The 22,057-nt window shown below is 35.7% G+C and overlaps 1 protein-coding gene across 1 annotated transcript; it reads right to left on the bottom strand.

Moving 5' to 3' along the window:
* Positions 1-1,228: 1,228 nt before the first annotated feature.
* Positions 1,229-21,236, bottom strand: MCCC1 (methylcrotonoyl-CoA carboxylase 1 (alpha)). Its single transcript, XM_010293247.1, has 18 exons — positions 21,123-21,236; positions 20,601-20,696; positions 20,313-20,434; positions 19,133-19,280; positions 18,194-18,315; positions 16,951-17,062; positions 16,559-16,640; positions 15,618-15,745; positions 13,727-13,910; positions 13,175-13,284; positions 11,562-11,778; positions 10,375-10,461; positions 9,740-9,789; positions 6,728-6,865; positions 5,280-5,387; positions 4,440-4,511; positions 2,804-2,935; positions 1,229-1,244 (listed from the first exon to the last, which is right to left on the bottom strand). The coding sequence occupies exons 1-17, from the start codon at positions 21,201-21,203 to the stop codon at positions 2,816-2,818; spliced, it is 1,977 nt and encodes a 658-aa protein (XP_010291549.1). The 5' UTR covers positions 21,204-21,236; the 3' UTR covers positions 1,229-1,244; positions 2,804-2,815.
* Positions 21,237-22,057: the final 821 nt, after the last annotated feature.

Raw genomic sequence — 22,057 nt, 5'->3', positions numbered from 1 at the left:
ACACCACAGATCTTCACTGGGTACAAGCTACAGTAATTGACAGCAGCTGAGGAGTGCAAGTGAGACGGAGATCCCCGCAGGTGGGTAACTGAAGTTTACGAAGGGCTGTCATTTTGGTATGGCAACATTCACACTACCACGCAGGACATTACAAACCCGATATAACAAGCTGACCAGTAAACTCACTGATCTCGTCTCACAGAAGCTGTAGTCTGGATCACTACTGCCCTTGTTCTTTCCTGTCGACTGTCAACTGTCGCTGAACTACATAGCCCATGACCCGGTCCCCTCTCTCCTCTGGCAGCAGAATAAATCTTTACAGTTAGAATAATATCTATGAGTCTTGTATCAGAACTACAGAACTATCTGAAAAGGCATATTGATAAAAAATAACTTGCAGGGATTATCCTTTTAACTCAAATGATAAAGTATTGCATTTTAAGCAATTACCAATTTTTTTTTTCTTACTCTACCGCTAAGTGTTCTACGGACAACAGTTTAGTTACAGCTATGTTACTATCATATGGCTCCTATCAATTCACATTTATAACACAATGATTTATTTGTAATAAGCAGAAAAATTCTGAATATTTTTTTAATTAAAATTCTGGGTTACAGGAACAACCTACATTTAATAATTCTTTGTGCATCTCAATTAAGTTCAATTAAAGCACATTGCAGCAAAACATTTCAAGTGCGCAAATTCTGATAGTGACTTCTGCAAAAGATTTTATTCTGAAATAAACAAAACCATTACTATTGGGGGGGGATCAATCTCAGTGGAAACCTGTAGAGAAAAAAACTAACAACTGATTTTCAGAAGTGAGAGAAAATAAAAAAACAGTAAAATTATTTGTCTCCATTCCTAAGGGAGACATTTTGTCAGCATCCAAGGAACGTGTTCTTGTTTCACTGTCTGGCTGAAGCAAGTAGATCAGATTTAGTGGATAGAGAACTTCCTGCTGTGAGTTTCAATGTTTTGCTACAGATTCAGGGTAGGAAAGTAGGTCTAGAAACACAGCAATGTCACACAGACACTAAAAAATAAATGGCAAGCTGCAGTGTCTCTTCAGGACAGAGTTCATGTTTCTACATGTAGATTCCATTTTTATATAAAACAAGTCACTAAACTTACCTGCAATGAAACCCATTATGACTGTCTGGATTACTGCCTCCTAAATGTCATCTGCAGATTGTGGTCTGTCAGATATCAGATGATGATACATAAACAGCTGCTTAAAACCCTCTAATGCATAAACATAAGCAACCAAGGAAAGAATGAAATGGGAAAAAAAAATGAAAACAAACATTCAAAGTTAAGCTTAATTTTTATTTGGCAGTAAATAAAAATCACTGTGGCAATATCCTACAAGATAATCACTGGAGTGTAATTTTTTGTTAGGTGGCCATTGGATTACAAGGAGAATTGAAGTATTTGTGTGCTTTTAATATACAGACCATCCAGAGCCATTACTTTTTTTCTTTTACAATTTTTGTCTGCATTGCAGGCAAGACTGCATGGTTATAGAATCAGATCAGAGAATCTCCCATGACGTTGTATATTGATTCAGAAATGAGATTTCAGGTAAATGTAAGGAGCCATTGGCACAGCTGTAACTGCAAGTTTGGGATCACTGCAGTATCTGTGTTTGTTCCTTTATGCAGTGTAAACCACAGAATTGTCTTAAATTAGTATATCAAAAGTTCATATGACAAGCAGAACTTCATCTTAACGAAAAGGTGAAAAGATTTTGCAAGTTTGCAACAATTAAAATGTTTTCTTTCCCTTTTTCTGTTTCTCTGAGGTGCTTTTTAAACGAGTTAAAATAAATTTATGGCAAATGATCAGTATGCTGCATCTGAAGTATTTTCTTTGCATATCAAAAAACCTACCGATTTTTCCTTCTGCAACACTGCAGATGCAAAAAAAAATTATTTTTAGTCATATTTCATGTTGTTATAAATACTTTGGTATACTTCATTACAGACAATAAGTAATATATTAGAAAGAGAACAACATGGGAAAAGTAATGAGTTTTGAAGTCAGTATTTTATTTTGGCACACTTTCTAGGTATTAAATAAGCTTATCATCTTTCTGTGCTACTACTTAATGCTTAAAGATCAAATTATATTTTTGGAAAGCAGTTATGTTCCAGCTTTGATTAGTGTAGCAAATGCTAATACGTATTTTTAAAATGCTTTGTATTGCATATTTCAAAGTATATTAAAATAATTTTTGGAAATGCAAATTTTCACTATTCATTGAGGTAAATAGGAAAAAAGACGCACCAAAAAGACTGAGAGGGATCCTGGGCTAAGGAACAATCCTGAATTCCTTTATTCAGGCAAAAGCATAAGCCACAAACAGGAATTTTGCCACAGAAATGAATTCATAAAACAACTGCCACTTTTCAGATTTCCTTCAAATCAATGCTCACACATCTCGGGGGAAAAAGGCAGCTGTGAATGAGAAGGAGGCAAAAGAACCTTAGCTGTCTGTAACTTAAAGTCCTTACCAACCTCTCCTGTCCTCTAAGAGGTCCACATCTTTTTCCAGTCTAATGCCTTTTCACAGGCAAACATAACCACTGAACAACAATCACATAGGTCCACAAGTTATACGTGTGATTACAGTATAGTGATATCCAAATTTCAGTAAAGTCAGCATAATTTACAGTCAAACTATGCAGGATGTGCAGAGGAAACCAATTCCCCAATCTATTATACAAAACAGTTTGCTGAAAACATGAAGAAATCTTCTCCTGAGAGAAAAATCAGCAAAGTAGAAAAAATAAAATGCACCTTCCTTGAATTTTATTTTGACTCAGCCTCTTCATCCACGAATTCAACTAGCGGAGCGTGTCTGTTGGCCTGGGAACCTTCTTGGAAATTAACCTTTTTTATCACTCCTGCCTTTGGAGCCCTTATGGTGTGCTGCATGGAAACAGATCAATAGTGAACCAGCAGAGTACTTTTTTTTTCTTCCCCTCTCACTCTCCAGTAAATGCTAGTGTTACTCTTTGGTGCAATTAGAACATAACACCCTTAATTACTTCCTCTGACACTTGTATATTTATTTTAAACCTTCTGTTAAAATGTTATCCTAGACCCTCTTCAAGTTTTCTCATCAGTATTTATTTTGGTAAGTATACTAGGGACAAAAATGCTATATAATGTTATATTTTGAAGTATGAACAGCTGAATGTTATTTTACTTCACTAATACTTTTTGTTATTATAATAAATACCAGGCAAAAATAATACAGTTTTAATCCAAAACGTTAATCATATAGCAGATTGTTCCTTTAAGAGGAATCTGCAGATTTTCTAAGGATATTTTTGTTTGCTGGCCAGCAGGTGTCTTTATTTGGCAAAATCCAGATAAAATACAAATGCAGCTACTAGTGACAGTAGTGACATTCCACTCCCCAAATTGGTCTATTTGCACTGTATCAGGTTAGTTTTTCATTAAAGTTTTGTTTCTTGGTAATTTTCTAAATGGGGTTAGTCTAATATCAAAACATTTCGTATCAGATATTAAATCCCACATCCAAGCAAGGATTCATTTAAATAATAATTTCCTTTCTAAATTTTACATTTTATATTTTAATAACACTGCAAAAAAAGATAACAACTCGGATAACGTCAGTCTGAGACACCAGCTGGAAAGGCACAAACATTTAGCATCCAATTACAAATAATTTTGGGTGTAATTTTTTTAGTGCATAGATGTTGTATTTCAGGTAATTTTAGTGTAATTTATGAAAGGACATGATAAGGGAAAGGCAGATTTTCTCAACAACATTAATTTTGCTACCACAAACTGAATTCTAAAATAAACTAATAGGCAAAAACTATAATTCAAGCAATTTGAGCCGTGGTCAAGCGATGTGACAAGATATAATGGCCAAAATACTAGTGTGAATGCCATGTGGACAATTACAAAGAGTGTAGTTTTAGTGTGCTCTTGGTAAAACTTTATGTAAATAGTAATAAAAAGATTATAAACAAAAAAATCCCGGCCATATTTACAAAATCATCATTAGCTAAATTTCTGCATGAAGTAACTGCAGACATTACATATGCTTGTATCACAGACACTGAGCAAGAGATATACCTAGACAGTTTTCTGCTAGAAAAATGAAAGGGTTATTGGTGTCTTGGGAGGAGAGGGAAAGGACTGACAAAGCTAACCAAATGAATGTTAAAACATCTGCAGAATAGCATGGATTATATAATCATAATTTGTTAATAAAATAACAGCAAATATAATCCTCTCAAATCTAGTCACACACACCACTTGTTTTACAGCATATAAAGTGATACTGACATCTGCAAGCTACAATCTGCACCATATTTAAATAATGCAACAAAAAATAATTGAATTATGACCACATTTTTATTTTCTCAGTAATTAAAACCTTTTATATGTCACTCACCTCCATTTTCATAGCTATCATAACCATTAGAGGGTCTCCGATCTGAACCTTATCCCCTGCTTTCACAAACACCTACAATTCAAGAGAAAATTGGCAAAAAAATCACTCATGTCTGTACCATTAAAAATCACCAGCTGGATTTTGACTAGCACAATCCACTGAGTGATTATGGTTTTGCAAAAACAACCTCATAATATCTTTATTATTGTTGAATTGGGTATCTGAGTTCTCTAGATAATACTCAAGGGGAGTCAGAGGCTCTAGAAGGAGGTTCAGTAACAGCTAACAGGATGACCAAGAAGCCATTTATTTATCAAAGAAGAAACACTACAAGAGACAAATGTATAAGCACCCTTTCTGTGCTTAAGAGCTTCTATTTTGAGAGAGTACAGAACCTTTTCCTGGAGCCAGTCACTAAAGTTGTTTTAAAACAAAATCCAGAAAGAAAATTGCAGGAGCCACCTATTTTTCATGCCATGCATCTGGCATCTCATTCTTCTGGTTAGATGAAATGGATCAAACAGCCTTTAACACTTCATGGAACTTGGACTTAGAAAGTAATTAAGATGAAGAAAAAAATTATTTAGGCAGTAGGATTACTTAAATATTCAGATCTTCCAGAGCTCTAGAAAAAGATGACCAGAAGCCTGAAAAACTCCTGGATGGCTGCTGAAAAGTCAGAGTAAACAAGGCTTTTTCCAATTAGGAGAAGCCACACAGCACTGACATTTCTGCCTCTCATTCTTTCCTGGTACAGTACAGAAGCAAGCACCATTTCTGGAAGAGCGAATGTGGACATATATTGGAGAATTAATTTTCTACCCATATTATTATAATTACCTTTTCAACTGTGCCTGTCATGGGTGCTACAGCACCACTTTGCATCCCCACTGAACTTACTGCAGATAAGTACTTGGGAACAGGAAGGCCAATCTGAGCGCTACCTTCCTACAGAAATGAAATCAATGACACAGGAGTTAACAACATAAAACAATACCACTATTCGACATGCAGGGAAAGAACAAATCTGGCTTTAGTCAAAATAGTCAACTGTTCAGGATGGCAGACTACTGGGGCCAGGGCAGCAAAAGCACGGTGGGCACGCTTACTACTTCGCCAATGTCCAAGTCTTTAAAAGCCACAGCTGCTGCTGCTCAGGATTAGCAAAGAAGGAACTACCCATGTGAAAAAGCGGCTCAGCAGGGACCTTTGTCCCAAACCCACACCTTCCCTACTGACGCAGCAATAGGAGAAAATGAGTAAAGGCTGTCTGCACAAGGGGTGGGCAGGTTACTGCAACAAGACACAGACATTGGCATCTTCATTGCCAAGCATTGTCAATATGAGCGTTTCACTATCCACAATAAAATGGATTCAGTGGTAAGTTTATAAAAAATTTGCACAGTCATTCAAAATCCCCTGACTCCTCTCAGACTTGCTACCCAGAGTTTCTCAAAGACTTGTTTTCCCCCCATCCTAAAACTCTTGTGATTTCTTCTAGATCCCCCAGCCCAGACTCCACTCTGATACCACAGGAAAACTGAGCTTTGCCATTCCAGCATGAATTATTTTGTCCTCATCATTGGAGCAGAGAAATTTTCACTGCATTCTGCTGAAAGCTTTAAGGGACTCACAGCTAGAGGTTAATTATTGAAACTAATACATAATAATTTACTTATTCAGATTGCATTTTTATTGAGTTACTTTAGGGCCCTGTAATTTTTTTAAACTACAAGTAAAACATTACCAGCCTAATTATGCAAATGAGGGTAACTCCTCTTTCAAATACCATTATTCATGCCATGCAGATAATGCCATGGTAACTCATAATTCCAACTTTTTAATATTAGCTGAAGTTACCCTTCCTCAGACCAGTATCAATTTCTTTCATATCATTTAAGATTAAAAATTAAATACACTGAAATAAAAATACCAGTTACAAACACTTCCAAATAATTATCAGTTTGAATTGCTGCTGTTCTATGGCAAACTTAGATACTTGACCATTCTAATATTTTGTGTTCTCTCCTCCCAAACCATTATTTGCAACTCTGATTCATCTAATTATATTTTATCTTTCTAAAAATAATTAATTTGCTCACTCACTGACCATAAGCAACTAACTTCTAACTATAGCTATAAATCCAACCAGTATCAAAACACTACGGGCCAACATAAGAATTTGAAATTATTATTCTCTTTCACATTCTCCTGCAACTTCTATTGTTCATTTACATGGATAAAACTCTGAAATTTTATACTTGTGATAATAAAGAAAATAACTTTACCGGAAAGAAGAGATAAATGGTGTTGTCCAAAATGACCAATTTGGACTTACACACTGTTCCATTTACTGAAGACCTCAAGTAAACTGAATCACCTTCATTGAAGATCTCACCAGAAATCAGAAACGTTTTATCTTGAATCTGAAAGTTAAATGTTTTTATAAGGACAACGCCTAACCCTTCATGAACTCTAATATGACAAACCAGAAGTTAGTATTTGTAATATACACTCATAGATTCTTCATAGATAATTATAGAATTTTAAAAAAATAATCTTTTAAAATCTTAGGTATCCTTCATTTTTCAATTAGCAGAATATATTCTGTATCCAATGCAATCATCTCAAGATATTAGCTAATATGCTCTCTGAGGACAATTTTTATCACAAACTATGCAAGAGCACCCAGCAAAATACAAAGGTATACTATTTCTCAGGAAAAACAAAAAAACAGAATATCCTGTTTAGTGATGCTACAGGAGTCCAGTATTTTTAATTTGTCCTAGCATCTTGACTTTCTTCAAACTGAAAAATCCCTACTGTTTACCTCACATCACAAGCTTCCACAGTGTTTTCCAAAAGACAGGTAACTTCCTCACTCTTGGAAGGTTAAAATACAAAAACTACAATGTATTCAAGTAAACCTACAAAGGACCAGAGGAGAGCAGTAATGGAGACAGTGTCAATTAGACACCAAAACTGCAAAAGAAAGACCAAATGGAAAGGTCATTTATTTTTAGGTAACCCCTTCATGTACATCAATGGAAACTGCACCTCTGACACAACTTCAGAATATAAAGACAGTAAGGATATGAACATAAGTGCATTGCATTTAACTAAACTTTTTAGCTGTAAGTCTAACATCATTAAGCAAAGAATCAGAGACTTGCTAGTCTTTCAGGGTGTTATGAATAGAGATAAAATTGCATCCTTGCCTGTATCAGCAATAGTGTGGCCAGCAGGAGTAGGGAAGTGATTGTGCCCCTGTACTCGGCACTGGTGGGGCCGCACCTTGAATCCTGTGTTCAGTTTTGGGCCCCTCACTACAAGAAGGATGTTGAGGTGCTGGAGCGTGTCCAGAGAAGGGCAACGAAGCTGGTGAGGGGGCTGGAGCACAAGTCTTATGGGGAGCGGCTGAGGGAACTGGGGTTGTTTAGTCTGGAGAAGAGGAGGCTGAGGGGAGACCTTATCGCTCTATACAACTACCTGAGAGGGGGTTGTGGTGACGAGGGTGTTGGTCTCTTCTCCCAAGTAACTAGTGATAGGACAAGAGGAAATGGCCACAAGTTGCGCCAGGGGAGGTTTAGACTGGATATTAGGAAAAATTTCTTCACTGAGAGGGTGGTCAGGCATTGGAACAGGCTGCCCAGGGAGGTGGTGGAGTCACCATCTCTGGAAGTGTTCAAAAAATGTGTAGATGTGGCACTTCAGTATATGGTTTATTGGGCATGGTGATGTTGGGTTGACGGTTGGACTTCATGATCTTAAAGGTCTTTTCCAACCTAATGATTCTGTGAAATTCAGTCTTCGTTTATAGTCGCATACTATTTTTCCCCTGAATGAAGACCTTATAACATGCATTGAAAGGATACTGCTGATCTGATACTGATCCCCGAGGAAAAAAATCCTTTGCTTGATCAGTGTCCTGTGCACAGGTGCAAATTAAGGGAACGCCCTGGGCAGCACTGTGAGTACTTGCCAGTTCCATGGCCCAGCAACCTGCTCTAGTTGATTGTCCTCAGGACATGTTTTGTAGCACTCCAGAGGCACGGTCCCAATGAGCTCCCAATTCTGTTTCTCCACCCCTTACCTCCAGTTTCTCTCCATTTCCATCTCCACCCCCATTCTTCCTTGTTCCCTGGGAGTCCACATTCTCCCCAATTGCACTTCCCCTCCCCAAAAGGCCCCACTCTACATTCCTTCCAGCCTCTTATTACTTTTTTCTAACATTACTTACATGAGGTAAGCCTGAAACATAAAAGCTCTCCTGCATTATGTATGTAATCAATACACTCAGAATAACCTGGGTATTACTCAAGGATGTGAGTTATATCAATATACTTACTGGTAGAAATAAGGGTATAAGGGTTTGAGTTACCCAACATGTGATTATACCCATGAAACCACAATAATTTTCTCACTATTTTTGTAGTATGCTCATCTCTATATAGACTAAGCAGTTCATAAATACTGACTTATTCTCATAATTCTCCCTTTCTGAATATTGGAAACAAGAAGCTGAACTAAAGAGAGACTGCATTCTCAAGCATGCAATCATTTTGGGTGCTAAATCTGAGAAAAAACCCATTTTACTCCAGGTGATGCAAGAAGGATATTCAACACTCAGCAAAACACAACCCTCATAAGCCACACAATTAAAAAACTATCACACACACACAAAAAAAATCTATGTTTAAAGCATCTTCAGTTGTATCCTGTAGGATCTCTATAGTGTAGACAGAGAAAGAAACCAGTTCTATCAAGCATCATTCCATTATTTAACCAGATGATTTACTACTCTCGTAATTCTTCACCTCATTTGGTAATCACTTTCTGATTTCCATCTTAAAAATAAAAAGTGTTCTCTTACAGATAATGCTCTAGAAAGCTTTTATTTATCCCACAAGAGATCCATCTCATGCACAGAATAAAACAGGAGTTCTGTGGAAAAAATGTCTTTTTAAATGCAGATTTAAATCTAACTTCCAATGTTTTAGAAAGACATTTAAGGAAGGGAAAAAATAAAAAGCAAGATCTTTAAATACTGGAAAAACAAATGCTTTTCTTAGCCTCATTTTTAGAAGCATTTTAGTAGCATTCCATGCCAATCCAGCATCTACCAAAGATAACTTCAGGCCAAAATAATAGTCTACAACAATGGCTGCAAGCAAACCAAAAATAGAATCCTGTATTGGTAATTACCAAGCAACTTTAGTAACAGTTAATACCAAGAGAAGTCTACAGGAAACTGATTCTTCTTTTAGTTAATGAAATATCTGAAAAAAATGGAGTTGTACCTGCATGTTGTATGACCCTTCTTGATTGTAACTTACAGCTACATCCACAACTGTTCAATAAAACAAAATATTTATATATGAGTAAATTTAATTATAGGATCTAGAGAATAATGACATACAAACAATATTTAGTCTATCTTTTTTTGATAAGAGACACCTACTAATACCAAGAAAAGAACAAGTATTTTCAGATTAGCCTAGTACATAGTACAGATTTCATGCTGAATTTTAGATACCTTGTTTTTCAAAGATGAACACCTGAAGTTATCCTCTGAAATCTATACTAAGTTACCTGTACAGAGAACAGATTTTTGATAGGAAAAAGTACTGAATACTTTCACACCAAAGTGAAATTTAAAAAAGAAAGAAAAAAAAAAATCAATGGCACTCAGCTTTTCTAAGAATCTCAACCTTATTAATTTAAATGATGAACAGTAGTGTCCTTTGAATTTGGTTTTTATCTCAAGATCTAAGTGTGGATTAATCATACAATTCTGAGAATTCCTTGCTTAAATTGCATAAAACTCATACTGCTTCAATTTGCTATTTCTTAGCCTGAATTTTCAAGCACCAGTTGAAATTACTTTATCCATCAAGTATCTTCTCTCCCTCCATACGCTTTTTTATTAACTTACTGTTTTCCCCATCCAGCAGAGACAGTTTTCTAGTATAACATATATTTATCCTTCTACCAGTGCTGGATGCAAATGGCGAGAATTTATCTAAAACACAAAATATACAGATATTTTACTTTCATTCTACTTTGGCAAAACACAACATTTAGAACTTACACTATATATCACTGTCCTACTATTACTACCATCATACTCATCTATTTATATTGCACATAAAAGACTGGGGAACCACTGTAATAGATAGTAACAATCCTTCACTCAAGCTTCAACACTGAATAAACTGAGGCTGTATAACTTACAGAAAACATGACCCCAACAACAGCACTTACTAAAAACGATATTGACTGTTCTCCACAAACACATCCATGAAAAGGACAAGAAAGTATGGGAATTCAGCTGCAACATAGCAGATTCAGATTAACCTTTAAGTGAAAGTTCCAACTGTAAGAGTAGTCAAACATGGCAGCAAATTGCCTGGGAAGATTGAGGGGTTTTCTGTTACATGGTGGTTTTGAGAATGGATCAGATATAGAGCTGTCAGATATTGCCCGATTAATTCATTGTCTCTTCAAGCAAGGGAAATGTATGGGAATCCTTCCATCCCACTCTCCCATGTTTACAGGATAGTTTAAGTGGAAGAGGAAAGAAAATTAACAAGGTTGTTGGCAGCATACAGTAGATTTATACTATATGTTGGTTTTGTTAACAGCAATCACATGCCACACTGGTATAGCCATTAACAGGTCAGAACTCAAGACTGTTCAGCTCCTGCTCATTCCATTAAACCTTACCGCCTCTTCCAATCCTAGCAGAGTCGATTTTACACCTCTAGAGACTTTGAGCCAACTGTTGGAGTAACAGCAACAGATACTAACTGTTTATGCTTGTAAAGAGCAAAGAGTACGCAGTGACATTGTGTATGAATCCCAAGGTCTTTCAGACACTGCCTATCTGAAGTGCTGTGGGAAGTAGTCTGTACATTACAGTAGTGATATATTCAGTATCTGCCCCTTAACAAAAGTGTAGTCTGCTCTGTGCATAAATATCTGACAGATGCCAGAATGCAGAACCCTGAGCAGGCACAAAGTAAGGCAAAAAGGGAGCACACAAATTAAGTAATTGCACATGAGCTCGCAGCACTGCCTCATCCAGTCAGAAGTAAAATACAACAAAAGAATGATCCTTACCATCTGACTGATCTCTAAAAGCATCTGTTAGCATTTTCTCTTTCAGTATGAGTCCTAGAGCTGCCTGACACATAACTTCATGTGGGGTTGCCTTTTTGGTTGGAAACAGTTCATCATGGTGCTGAGGAATGAAATTAGTGTGCACATTTCCAGCCTCAAACTGTGGGTGTCCTGATAGGCTCAGTAAGAAATCAATATTAGTGCTTAATCCTACAATCTGTAAAGAGAAAGAAGCATATTGCCAAACTGAAATGAAGTTATGAATGAATACACAGCTTTCTGCTCAATTTATACATAGATGATAGATGAATCTTTCTTTAGACAGCACCATAAAAACACAAAGTTTATCAATAAAATGTAATTAATTCAACTGCTCTGTTTTAGTACCAATTAAACCATTTCTTTTAAAAGGAAAAAAAAAAAAACACAAACCCAAGAGTAGCTTTCTCAAAAGCACTGTTTTCAAATATGCTACCTTTGTCCACCGCAAAGTCAAAGAAAGTTTCCCAGCAATAGTAATGGGAGGTAATTTCGGGAAAAAAAACTACTGCTTTGGAAAACCATGCTCTGAGTATTTAAAAGAACATTCCAAATATGAAAAGTGCCTCTTAATAAAAATTAGTTGTAATATTTTCAGATATTACATATTATTCAGATAGTATTCCAGTATTCATAGTATTCGGATATTCCAATATTCAGATATTCCAGATCTTTTAACAGTAACAAATGGGAACAGTGATTGTTATAAATTTCCTAGATACTATCCATTTCCTGTAGTGCAAAATACCTAAGCAAACAACATGAAAACAGAACTAATTATTTTAGAGAAATCAGTGAAACTGGTAATTATATTGTGCTGTCCACATTTATTGACAGAACTACTAAGAAAATAATGAAAAAAACCCATGGGAATTCTTACAGTAATCTTCATTTTTAGCTAAAACTATAGTGGGCCAAACATTTTCAGTACCTCAGCCATGTTTATATTGTCAATTTAAAAGTGTAAATTAATTCTGCACAAATAATATTCAGTCACACCTCAAGTCAAACTTTCTCAATTCCGCTTTTGAAAACAGATACAATACTGTAGTTTTTATAAGAGAATAAGGGACCATTTCTTAAAAAGAACTGACAGCATTAAAAATGCTCCATTATTTCTTTACTACATGTATAGTCTGAAGATTTAATTGTTTCTATAAATTAGAAATTAAAAACAAACATCGTCTGACACAAATTCCACCTACAAACTCCTTGAAGTCTGAGAAAGCTCATGGTAGAATTGAAGATGTTGTTGTTTAGCCTTAAGCTTCTACAAAGTCCCAGCTGCATCACCCAACTGAACATACCAGAAACTTAAAAAAAAAAAAAAAAAATCTATGCGTGAAACTGGACTACACACTTATCTCTACTCACTCCACCAATGAAAACAGTTTGCAAATTAGGAAAAAAATACAGCCTCTACAAACAATGAATCTGAAATGGTAGTGGCAATGCAGGCTCCCTCTTAGAAACCACTTTTGGTTTACTGTAGTATTTTGTCCATATTTTGTTAGCTCAAGATGTTCACAAAGTTAGCTCAAGATCTGAAATCACACTAGATTCCTTCTACTTACATTATATTGATGCAAACTGTATCGCAACTTTCTCAGTGCTGCCTGACGATCCTCAGCCCAAACAACTAGCTTTGCAATCATTGGATCATAATGAACAGAAACCTCATCACCTAAAATAGATTAAAGAAATGCTGTAACACTTTCTGAAAGTTGGTAATGCATAGTACGGCACACCATATGGCATTAAACTCTTGACACAATCGATGGCCACATTTCTCTGTCTCCTTGAAGAACACTATCTTTATGTGACCTGGCATTTCAATTCCAAGGACAACTTCAGTATAGACTTATAGGATTGATAAATAGTGATACAAATATAGTCAGCATGATCCACTGGACAGTAATTTGGATACAGGTAAATAAAGAGGTAAAGAAAATATAAAATGATTGACCAAAATAACATGGACAATCACAAGGAAGAACAATTCTGTAGAGATTTGTCTTTATAACAACACCCTGTGAGACAAACTTATTTAGGCCAGAGGGAAATGCTTACAAAGAAAAGCTTTTGATGATAAATATTTCTGATTACACCACGGCTTTCAGTTTTACCTTGTCTGACTCCAGTTTCTATCCTGGTGAAACTATCAGGTGGTGGAGTGGATAAGTGCAACAATGGCCCAGCCCCTGGCATAAAGTTATTATTAGGGTCCTCAGCATATATTCTAGCTTCAAATGCATGGCCTTGGAGCACAATCTCTTCCTGCATTAGGGGAATCTTCTCTCCTGCTGCAACCTGAAAACAATAATTTTTTTTCTTTAATGCGGGATCAATATTCTGGACTGCCAGTGTATGAAATACTAAATATCTTTCTTCTAAACATGAATAACTAGAAACCACGTTAAAAAAAAGCTCAAGGAGAAAAAAGGGGTAGGTCATAAAAGGCTAATTCTGAAGTTACTCCTTCCTTTTCTCTGGGAGTCACCAAAGAATTTTGAATTATTGAGTAAACTGATCTCCTAGTATTTCACACAGCTAAAACGTAATGGAAAAACAGTCTAAATTTTTTCTACTGATAATGTCAAAAATAATTAAATGTTTAAGTTAAAGCTTTGTCAACTAAGACAAGATTTTAACTAGAGAAAGATTGCTCCAAAAGCAGATGATAGTACTGGGAGCCAGCACTACAGACATACGCTGTTGATTCTTTGTATACTGTGGGACCTGTAAAATTTAGGGTATGTTCCTCTACGGGGATTTCTAACAATTTAAGAACCTTTAATGGAGAAGGAAACACTGTTTTATTACTCAAAGGAATTCACATTACAAATACAGGAATACCAAACACCAGCAACACACCAGTCTGAGACTGAAAAAACGGGGCTTTTTGGGACAAAATAGCAACAAGAAGCCTGCTGCAGTTAAGCACAGAGAAGAACCTTTACCAGGAAACTCTAAAATTTCCATCTACATGGGAAAATACAAGTTTCTATTAAAACATTTGTAGCAACATTTCATCTTCTTTTGAAGCGTCAGGGGTTTTCCATACTCTGCCTTCTGACACCGAACTATGGATTTCAGCAGAGACAGCAAAATGTAACTTAAGTTTTCAAAGAAAGAGTAGTACTATACAGGTTCTCAAAAATAATCTCTCCAAGAACTGATAGACATTTCTTATCTATTGACTCATTAAGCCACATGCCAAGACTGAACCCTTCCATCTTATCTCTTTCTTCCAGTATTGTTTGATCCCTGCTCCAACTCAGCTCTCAATGCTCGATTTCCATTCCCAGATCAGGAAGCCAAAAGTTCTTCCTTTGTGCATCAGCATTTGCCCTTTTAGTTTTCTTTCTGGTTACATAAAACACTCCCCCACCCTATCTACTTAAGCTCAATCTGTGCTGCTGTCCTCACTTTTGAATTTATCTGAACAGAATTGTTTTTAATTTCCAGTTCCCCACGGTCCAAAACTTCCTGTTATCATTTGAACATGTGAGTAATCTCTCTGCAAATTGGGTGTGTGAGGAAATAGCCTGTTCCAAATCCACACAACTATACATTTATTCTAGAATGTGACTATACAGGTATAACACCAGACACATTTTTGTGAAGAGTTTTCCTCCTGTAGCCTGATCCAAGAATGATTTTTTTGGGGCCAGAGATACATTTGAATTAAAGTTTAAAAAAATTTTCAGCATGGCAAGGGAAAGATCAAGACCCTACTCCTCACACTTTCCACATCCTCTATAGCCTCTCTAAATATACTTTAAAAAATGTTTTTTCCTACACAACTGGAAAATGACTTTGTTGGAATTCAGAGCATCTACACAATGCTCTGCAATCAAATACAGTAGTAAGATCCTTCAGAGTAAAGGAAACTACCCAATTAGCTGAATAGGAAATGAGGCTCTGAAAACATATCTGATCTCTCATAGTCAGTATCAAAGAGCACTATTTACCAGACAAGAGGAACTCTACATGTAAAAATCAATTAACACTTACCCTAAGCTGCCATTCCACCAAGTCTGTTCCAGTGATCATCTCTGTAACTGGGTGCTCTACTTGCAGTCTGGTATTCATCTCCATGAAGTAAAAATTATGTTGGGAGTCCATAATAAATTCCACTGTTCCTGAAGTATTTAACAAAAAGGCACTTTGCCAAAACAAGACTTTTTCAGAATGCACACCTAAGACATTTAATTGATTTATGCCAGGACAAGACTATTATTTCTAAACAAGATACACTGAATTTCATTAAAGTCTATACAAATTATCTTAAAAGGTCACACAATTGAGGTCTGAAAACATAAGGATTGTTTCCTTGCACATTTACATATCCTGTGCTGTTTAGTAGCCATTATCCTCTACAGCAAGAGCTGCATTTCATTAGACCTGTAAAAATTGCATGAAGACTCTTTAAAGTATTGTGTATATGTACAGGTCATGTAATTATTTTTTAAAGTAAGTATCCCAAGGAAGCAGTGAGAAAAGAAAAGCCACAAATAATTTTAGCAGGTTATTTTTCACCTGGGAAATAGCATGGACTTAACAGACAGTGAGTTGTGGCCAATTTCTTTTAAGGCTTTACTGTTTGATTATAAAGTATTATTCTTTGTATGCTGAAAGAGAAATTATTTTTCCCTTGCTCTGCTCAAACTTACTAACATTCATAATGCTTACTTTCCAACAACAATCTAGTTGATCATCTGCTCTGAAATTTTTTCTTTCTGCTCTTCACCTGCCACTAGCCTTGTGCTCAGACCAGGTATGCTAGTTTAAATTTGTAATTACACCAGAATTAACGATGTGATTACTTGCTTAAACCTCAAAAAAATTGGAGGACGTGTGTCATACTCAAACAATCAGATGCCATTTGCCTTGAGGGTTAAAGTCTTATTAAGTTAAAAGCATACCTCTGGAGCAGCATACCTCCACAGACTTACCTGCTCCCACATAATTCACTGCTTTAGCTGCTTTGACAGCCGCTTCTCCAAGTCTCTTTCGAACTTCAGGATTAATTCCTGGCTGTAAATAATAATACAAAAGATTATCAATTACTGTGAAATTTGGTGATATTAAACCTACCATACATTAATATTTTGCAGTATTTAGCAACTGTAGTGAAATCCTTAATCAGTATTATACTTGAAATCTACAAAAGTTTTCCCTGATCCTAAAGCAAGTAATTTTTTCAATTAGAACATTTTCTGAATCAAAATTAAAACAAGTACTGAGAACTACAAATAAATCACCACCCGCTAAATCAATCTGATGGGGGTTAGTAATTACTTTAAAAATATGTCCGTTCATAAAAATGCAAGAACTTTCTGCTCACCCCTGGTGCCTCTTCAATGATCTTCTGATGTCTTCTCTGCACACTGCAGTCTCTTTCAAACAAATAGACTGCATTGCCATGCTGGTCACCAAATACTTGGACTTCAACATGCCTGTTTAATAATAATACATGTTTCAACGTATTTCAGTAAAGTCCCAACCCTGCGACTGGCTTCACCCAAACAGACTTTGACCTTGTACACAGTCCTATACACTTCAGTAGGACTTATAGATTTAAGTGTCTGCCCTCAACTAGCCAAAATGTAGAAATGAGGCTGCTATTATGCAGGATTTCAACTGTTTTAGACTTCCTCAATCTCCTTAATCAAATAGGATTCTAAATGCTAGCTACTGCAGTGAAACCTCACAGGCCATAGCATAAACAGGATACATATCTAAGGCTGCTACCTCTTTATTAGTTATTTCATTATAATAAAAGCAAAACCACTATTATTTGATAATGATGATTTCCTTCATAATTTACTGTGTAGCAATTCACAAGAGGCAGCAGCCCTGGCTCAAGAATAACATTATTTCAACACACTATTTCAGAGGACAGCTATTAGGTGGCAGAACTTCATTCTATGTATAAAACTAAGAAAAATCTGTCACTATTCCGATAATCCTCTGATATTGGCAAAAGAAATTCCCCAGGATTTTTTGTCATGCCGTCTGACAGCATAAGGAGGTCCTCAGTCTCTTTAGAACAAATGCTTTCTTTATAGTGATGCTTCAAGAAACACAGATGTAAAGTACAAGAGTATCAAACAGGCCTCTGTGAGAAGCTCTTTATAAAAAATAAGTTAGCTCAGCTTCCCAGGTCAGGCATGAGCTAAAGACTATCACTTCTGTTTTAAATATCAAAATAGAGAAAGATTAAGGAACTAGTTTAAGACACCTGAGGGCAGCAGAAACACCATGACAGCTTGACTCAGGTCTCTAGTTTAAGTCTTATAAAGTGATTTTTTTGTTCTAGATGTAAATCAAGTTTAGAAAGCTCACTCAAGGAGGAATATCAATGTCTTTAGATGTCACTGCCATGCCTCCCAAACAGTGGTATTTTAATTCTTATCACTCAAAACAAAGTCACTACAAGAAATTCAATACATTATAAACAATTTTGACTAAATAAACACCTGCCATAGTGCAAATAAAACATGCAAGGCCAATTTTCATCCTAAAGCAGTTATGTTTAACAGTAGAATAAACATCACAGTGTTTATATGAAAACATCTGTTTCTCACCTTGGATTATCTACAAATTTCTCAATCAGCATTGCATCATCATTAAAAGACTTCTTTGCTTCTCTCCTAGCTGATTCTAGTTGGTCCAGAAACTCCTTTTCTGAATGAGCAATTCTCATGCCCTAAAATAAAAGATGCAGATCTAAATGTCTAAAAATACTTGTTGCACACGAACAGGTACATGACTAAAACAGCAAATGAGCTTACCAACAACACTTTTCCCTTTTTTCTTAAACTTTAGCAAAATTGTGTATCAACTTCCAATAAGATAAGTCTACCAAGTCCCACTGAAAGTGCCATTAGAAGTATAAAAAATAGGTACTATCATTCGATTGATATGGATGAGTACAAAATTCAATTTTATTCTTAAATATCACAGAATTTTTCCATGACAGTCAGAGAAAAACTGATTTCATTAAAAAATAAATATAGCCATTTTGGAAATAACTAGAATGCTCTTTCATGTGATTTTTATATAAATTTATTTCAGAGTAAAATCAGATTTAGACAGGGATTTCACCATACATTAAAATGTATCTACACACTACCATACTTAAATGGTATTTCTAATCACTTCTTATGCAACATTAAAAACTGTTAGCTAAAAAAGTCACAGAAGCTATCACAAAATAACAATTTAAAGTCATCTAATTTCACACAAACAAATCCACAGGACAATTTTTCTGCTTATATGAATTGCTGGAGATCCACTGAAATAAACAAAACTCTTCCAATTTATACCAGCTACTTATCTTGTGCCTGGCTGCACAACAAATGGAAAGGAGGCTTCATAGTGCTGGACTGGACATTAACAACAAATTTTAAGCAAAAGTTGTTTTCCAGTTTATCTGTCTTCAGAGATTTCTTTTAGCATATTCAGTTACAGAAACCAAGACATCACAACTTTACACCATGTGATAAACAGATTAGTTCCTTTACCTTTCCCCCACCTCCACGAACAGCTTTAATCATCACTGGATACCCTATTCTCTTGGCATGTTTCTTTAGACACTCATCTGATTGATCTTCTCCATGATAACCTTCAACAACAGGAACGCCAGCAGCAGACATTATAGCTTTGGAAGTGCTTTGACAGAATAGTTTTATGTTTAGAATGATAATAATATTTTTTCTTTCTTTACGCTCCAAACCTGCATATGTTCCCAATGTTAAGTCTCCTCACAAAAGTAGTTTCACTGATCTCAATGGGACTATTTACATAAGCGGGTTACATATGACTCGACTGGAATTAATCAGATGTTTCAAATAGGGATTTTTTTTCCTCCAAGCCCTCCAGATTAAAGTGGTAGTCTGTTTCAGGTTTACTCTTCTTTCCTATATTTTGACCCACATTATGGAGGCTAAAACCTAACATTTTCAAATTACAACACTGTATCCTGCCAAAACTATCTTTAAAGTTGTACAAAGGCACAACTCTTTTCATGATACAGGCTGGATTCACACCACACATAAAACACTCGAGCGTAACAACTATAAAATATGCATGCAAAGCTAGTTAAATTACAGAGGTAATTTACTCTCACTTTAGGAAGAGATAAAAAATTAATTCTCTGGAATTAATATTACACAGTTCATGTGTTAGTAATAACCTTATTTCCATATTCTTGATTTATACTTCACACCCTGGAAACACTTCTTTGATCTAAGTAACTAAGAATAAGATCCTCTGTGATGAACAAAACTTATCACCCCATTTTACGAGCCACTATAACCCCTGATGACACAGTGTTTCTTTTCCGCCGTTCTTTTGACCGATATAGAAGACATCCGATTTGACTGCTGAACACTTGCCTATGTAACACTGCAATACCCCAATTCTGGAAAACTAGAATCAGTTAGGTATTTAATTACTAAAATTAAAAATTTAAAATTTCTAATATAAAATTCCTAATAACTGAACAATCTTGACTGTTTCTATGCCTACAGTAATCCCACATCTATAAACCTGGAGTTTATTCCTTTGAAGGAAGCCATAAAAATAAAAGACAATTAAAATTGACAGAATAAAACAATTACGGAGCAACTGGTCACTTGTTAACAAAATTAGCTTTGTCAAAGTGTAAATTGCATAACCAAGTAACAAATCAGAAATAGATACCTCTTAATACCCATATCTCTGATAGCAGATGAAGGTGGACCTATGAAGATGATTCCCTCCTGCTTGCACAACTCTGCAAACTCCGTGTTTTCTGAGAGGAAACCATAACCTGGATGAATAGCCTAAAATAGAATAAACATTACCAGCCTCTGTTTGTGTCAGTTTAGCTTAAAAAACCCTGAAACTTCAGTAGAGTGGTAAGGAAACACAAGAGGGAAACACCATCGGTAAAAATAAAGAACTAAAGAGCATGGAAGTAACAGAGATTTAAGGTCATGATCTACTTACCTGTGCTGCTGAGACCTTGGCCACCTGCATTATTTTCTCCATGGCCAAATAACTCTGCTGTGAGGGTGCTGGACCAATGCAATATGCTTCATCTGCCTATTACAGAAAAAATACATGTAACACAGACTGTTTATTAGGCAATAAAAAGCAAATTTAACTGAATTTCTGAGCTAATTACATTATGAGACTGCTAGCATGCAACAGTTTACATCACTGCCTCTCTTCATGGAGCAGCTCAACTGGGTGAAACAAATTCCAACTTTCTTCCTAAAATCAGAGTCCATTCTCTAACCCCACACGGCTGGAGTTAGAGCGCCCAACTTTAATGCACTTCCTGTAGAGTTGTCAGGTGCCAAGACAAAGACTAGGCAAACTTCATTGATTCAAGGAAAACTTGGAAGTAACTCTACAGAGGTGAAAATCGACTGCATTAGCACACACATCTAATTTTACATTTAACTTATTAATAGGAAATATTGTTGTGAATGAACATCAATCACAAACTTAATGAATATACTTCACCATTGCTACATGCATGGAATTTCTGTCTGCTTCACTATAAACTGCTACAGACTTCACACCCATTTTCTTTGCTGTTCGCATCACTCGGCATGCAATTTCTCCTCGGTTTGCGATAAGAATCTTCCCTATGTTGTGACCTCCTGTTTAAAAGAATGAAGCACCGTAAGCAATTTAAAAAAAAAAAAATCCTGAAAAACACTCCTAGAAATAAAGCTATTTTAAAATTCAGATTTCTTTCTTATGATTTATAGTGTTTATGCACTTCTTCCAATAATGAAAAAACACATGCTTCACCCAAAAGCATTCCCACGCTAATCTTGGAAGTTTTTCCTTAGAGTCCTTATGCAGTCTTTTTTCTTTTTAGAATCCAAAAATTATATTCTAATCCTAAAACAACACTTAAAACATAGAAGTTGATGTTTATATTTTTACTGTGTACTCTCTGGACCAACTAGGAAACAATCAACACCTGTGTCTGCCCCCCCCATAGAAGTGAATCCCATTTCTTCGAAGATCACTGTTACCCCTTGATACACAGTCACAAAGAAAAAACAAGGTATGAAGTTTGTTGTTTGTTTTTAAACAGTGACTTACAAGCTTCTATTAAGTTTCATGACAGCAGTTACAACGTGATAAAAATACTAGCACAGCCAGAGACCTCACAGGCAGAACTAAATAGCTTAAAACTAACTAATGAAATGGAAATAGATCTCTGAATTCTAAAACGTACCTTTTTAGACAGCATGAAAACAGGGTCAGTTTAAATCATCTTGCTAAATGATTTTTAGATTCCTTCATATTTTGTTTGAATACCATAATGCATAAAAACAATTGTCATAGACTTTGCAACATTTATATCAGAAAAGGACTCAGAGGAAAACATCGCAAAAATAAGTAGTTTTTTTTAAGTTGAGTATACCTAGATATGACAGCTA

This window comes from Phaethon lepturus, unplaced genomic scaffold (genome assembly GCF_000687285.1).
Source record: "Phaethon lepturus isolate BGI_N335 unplaced genomic scaffold, ASM68728v1 scaffold40708, whole genome shotgun sequence".
Lineage (NCBI taxonomy): Eukaryota > Metazoa > Chordata > Aves > Phaethontiformes > Phaethontidae > Phaethon > Phaethon lepturus.
This window is presented reverse-complemented; position numbering and strand designations above follow the sequence as displayed.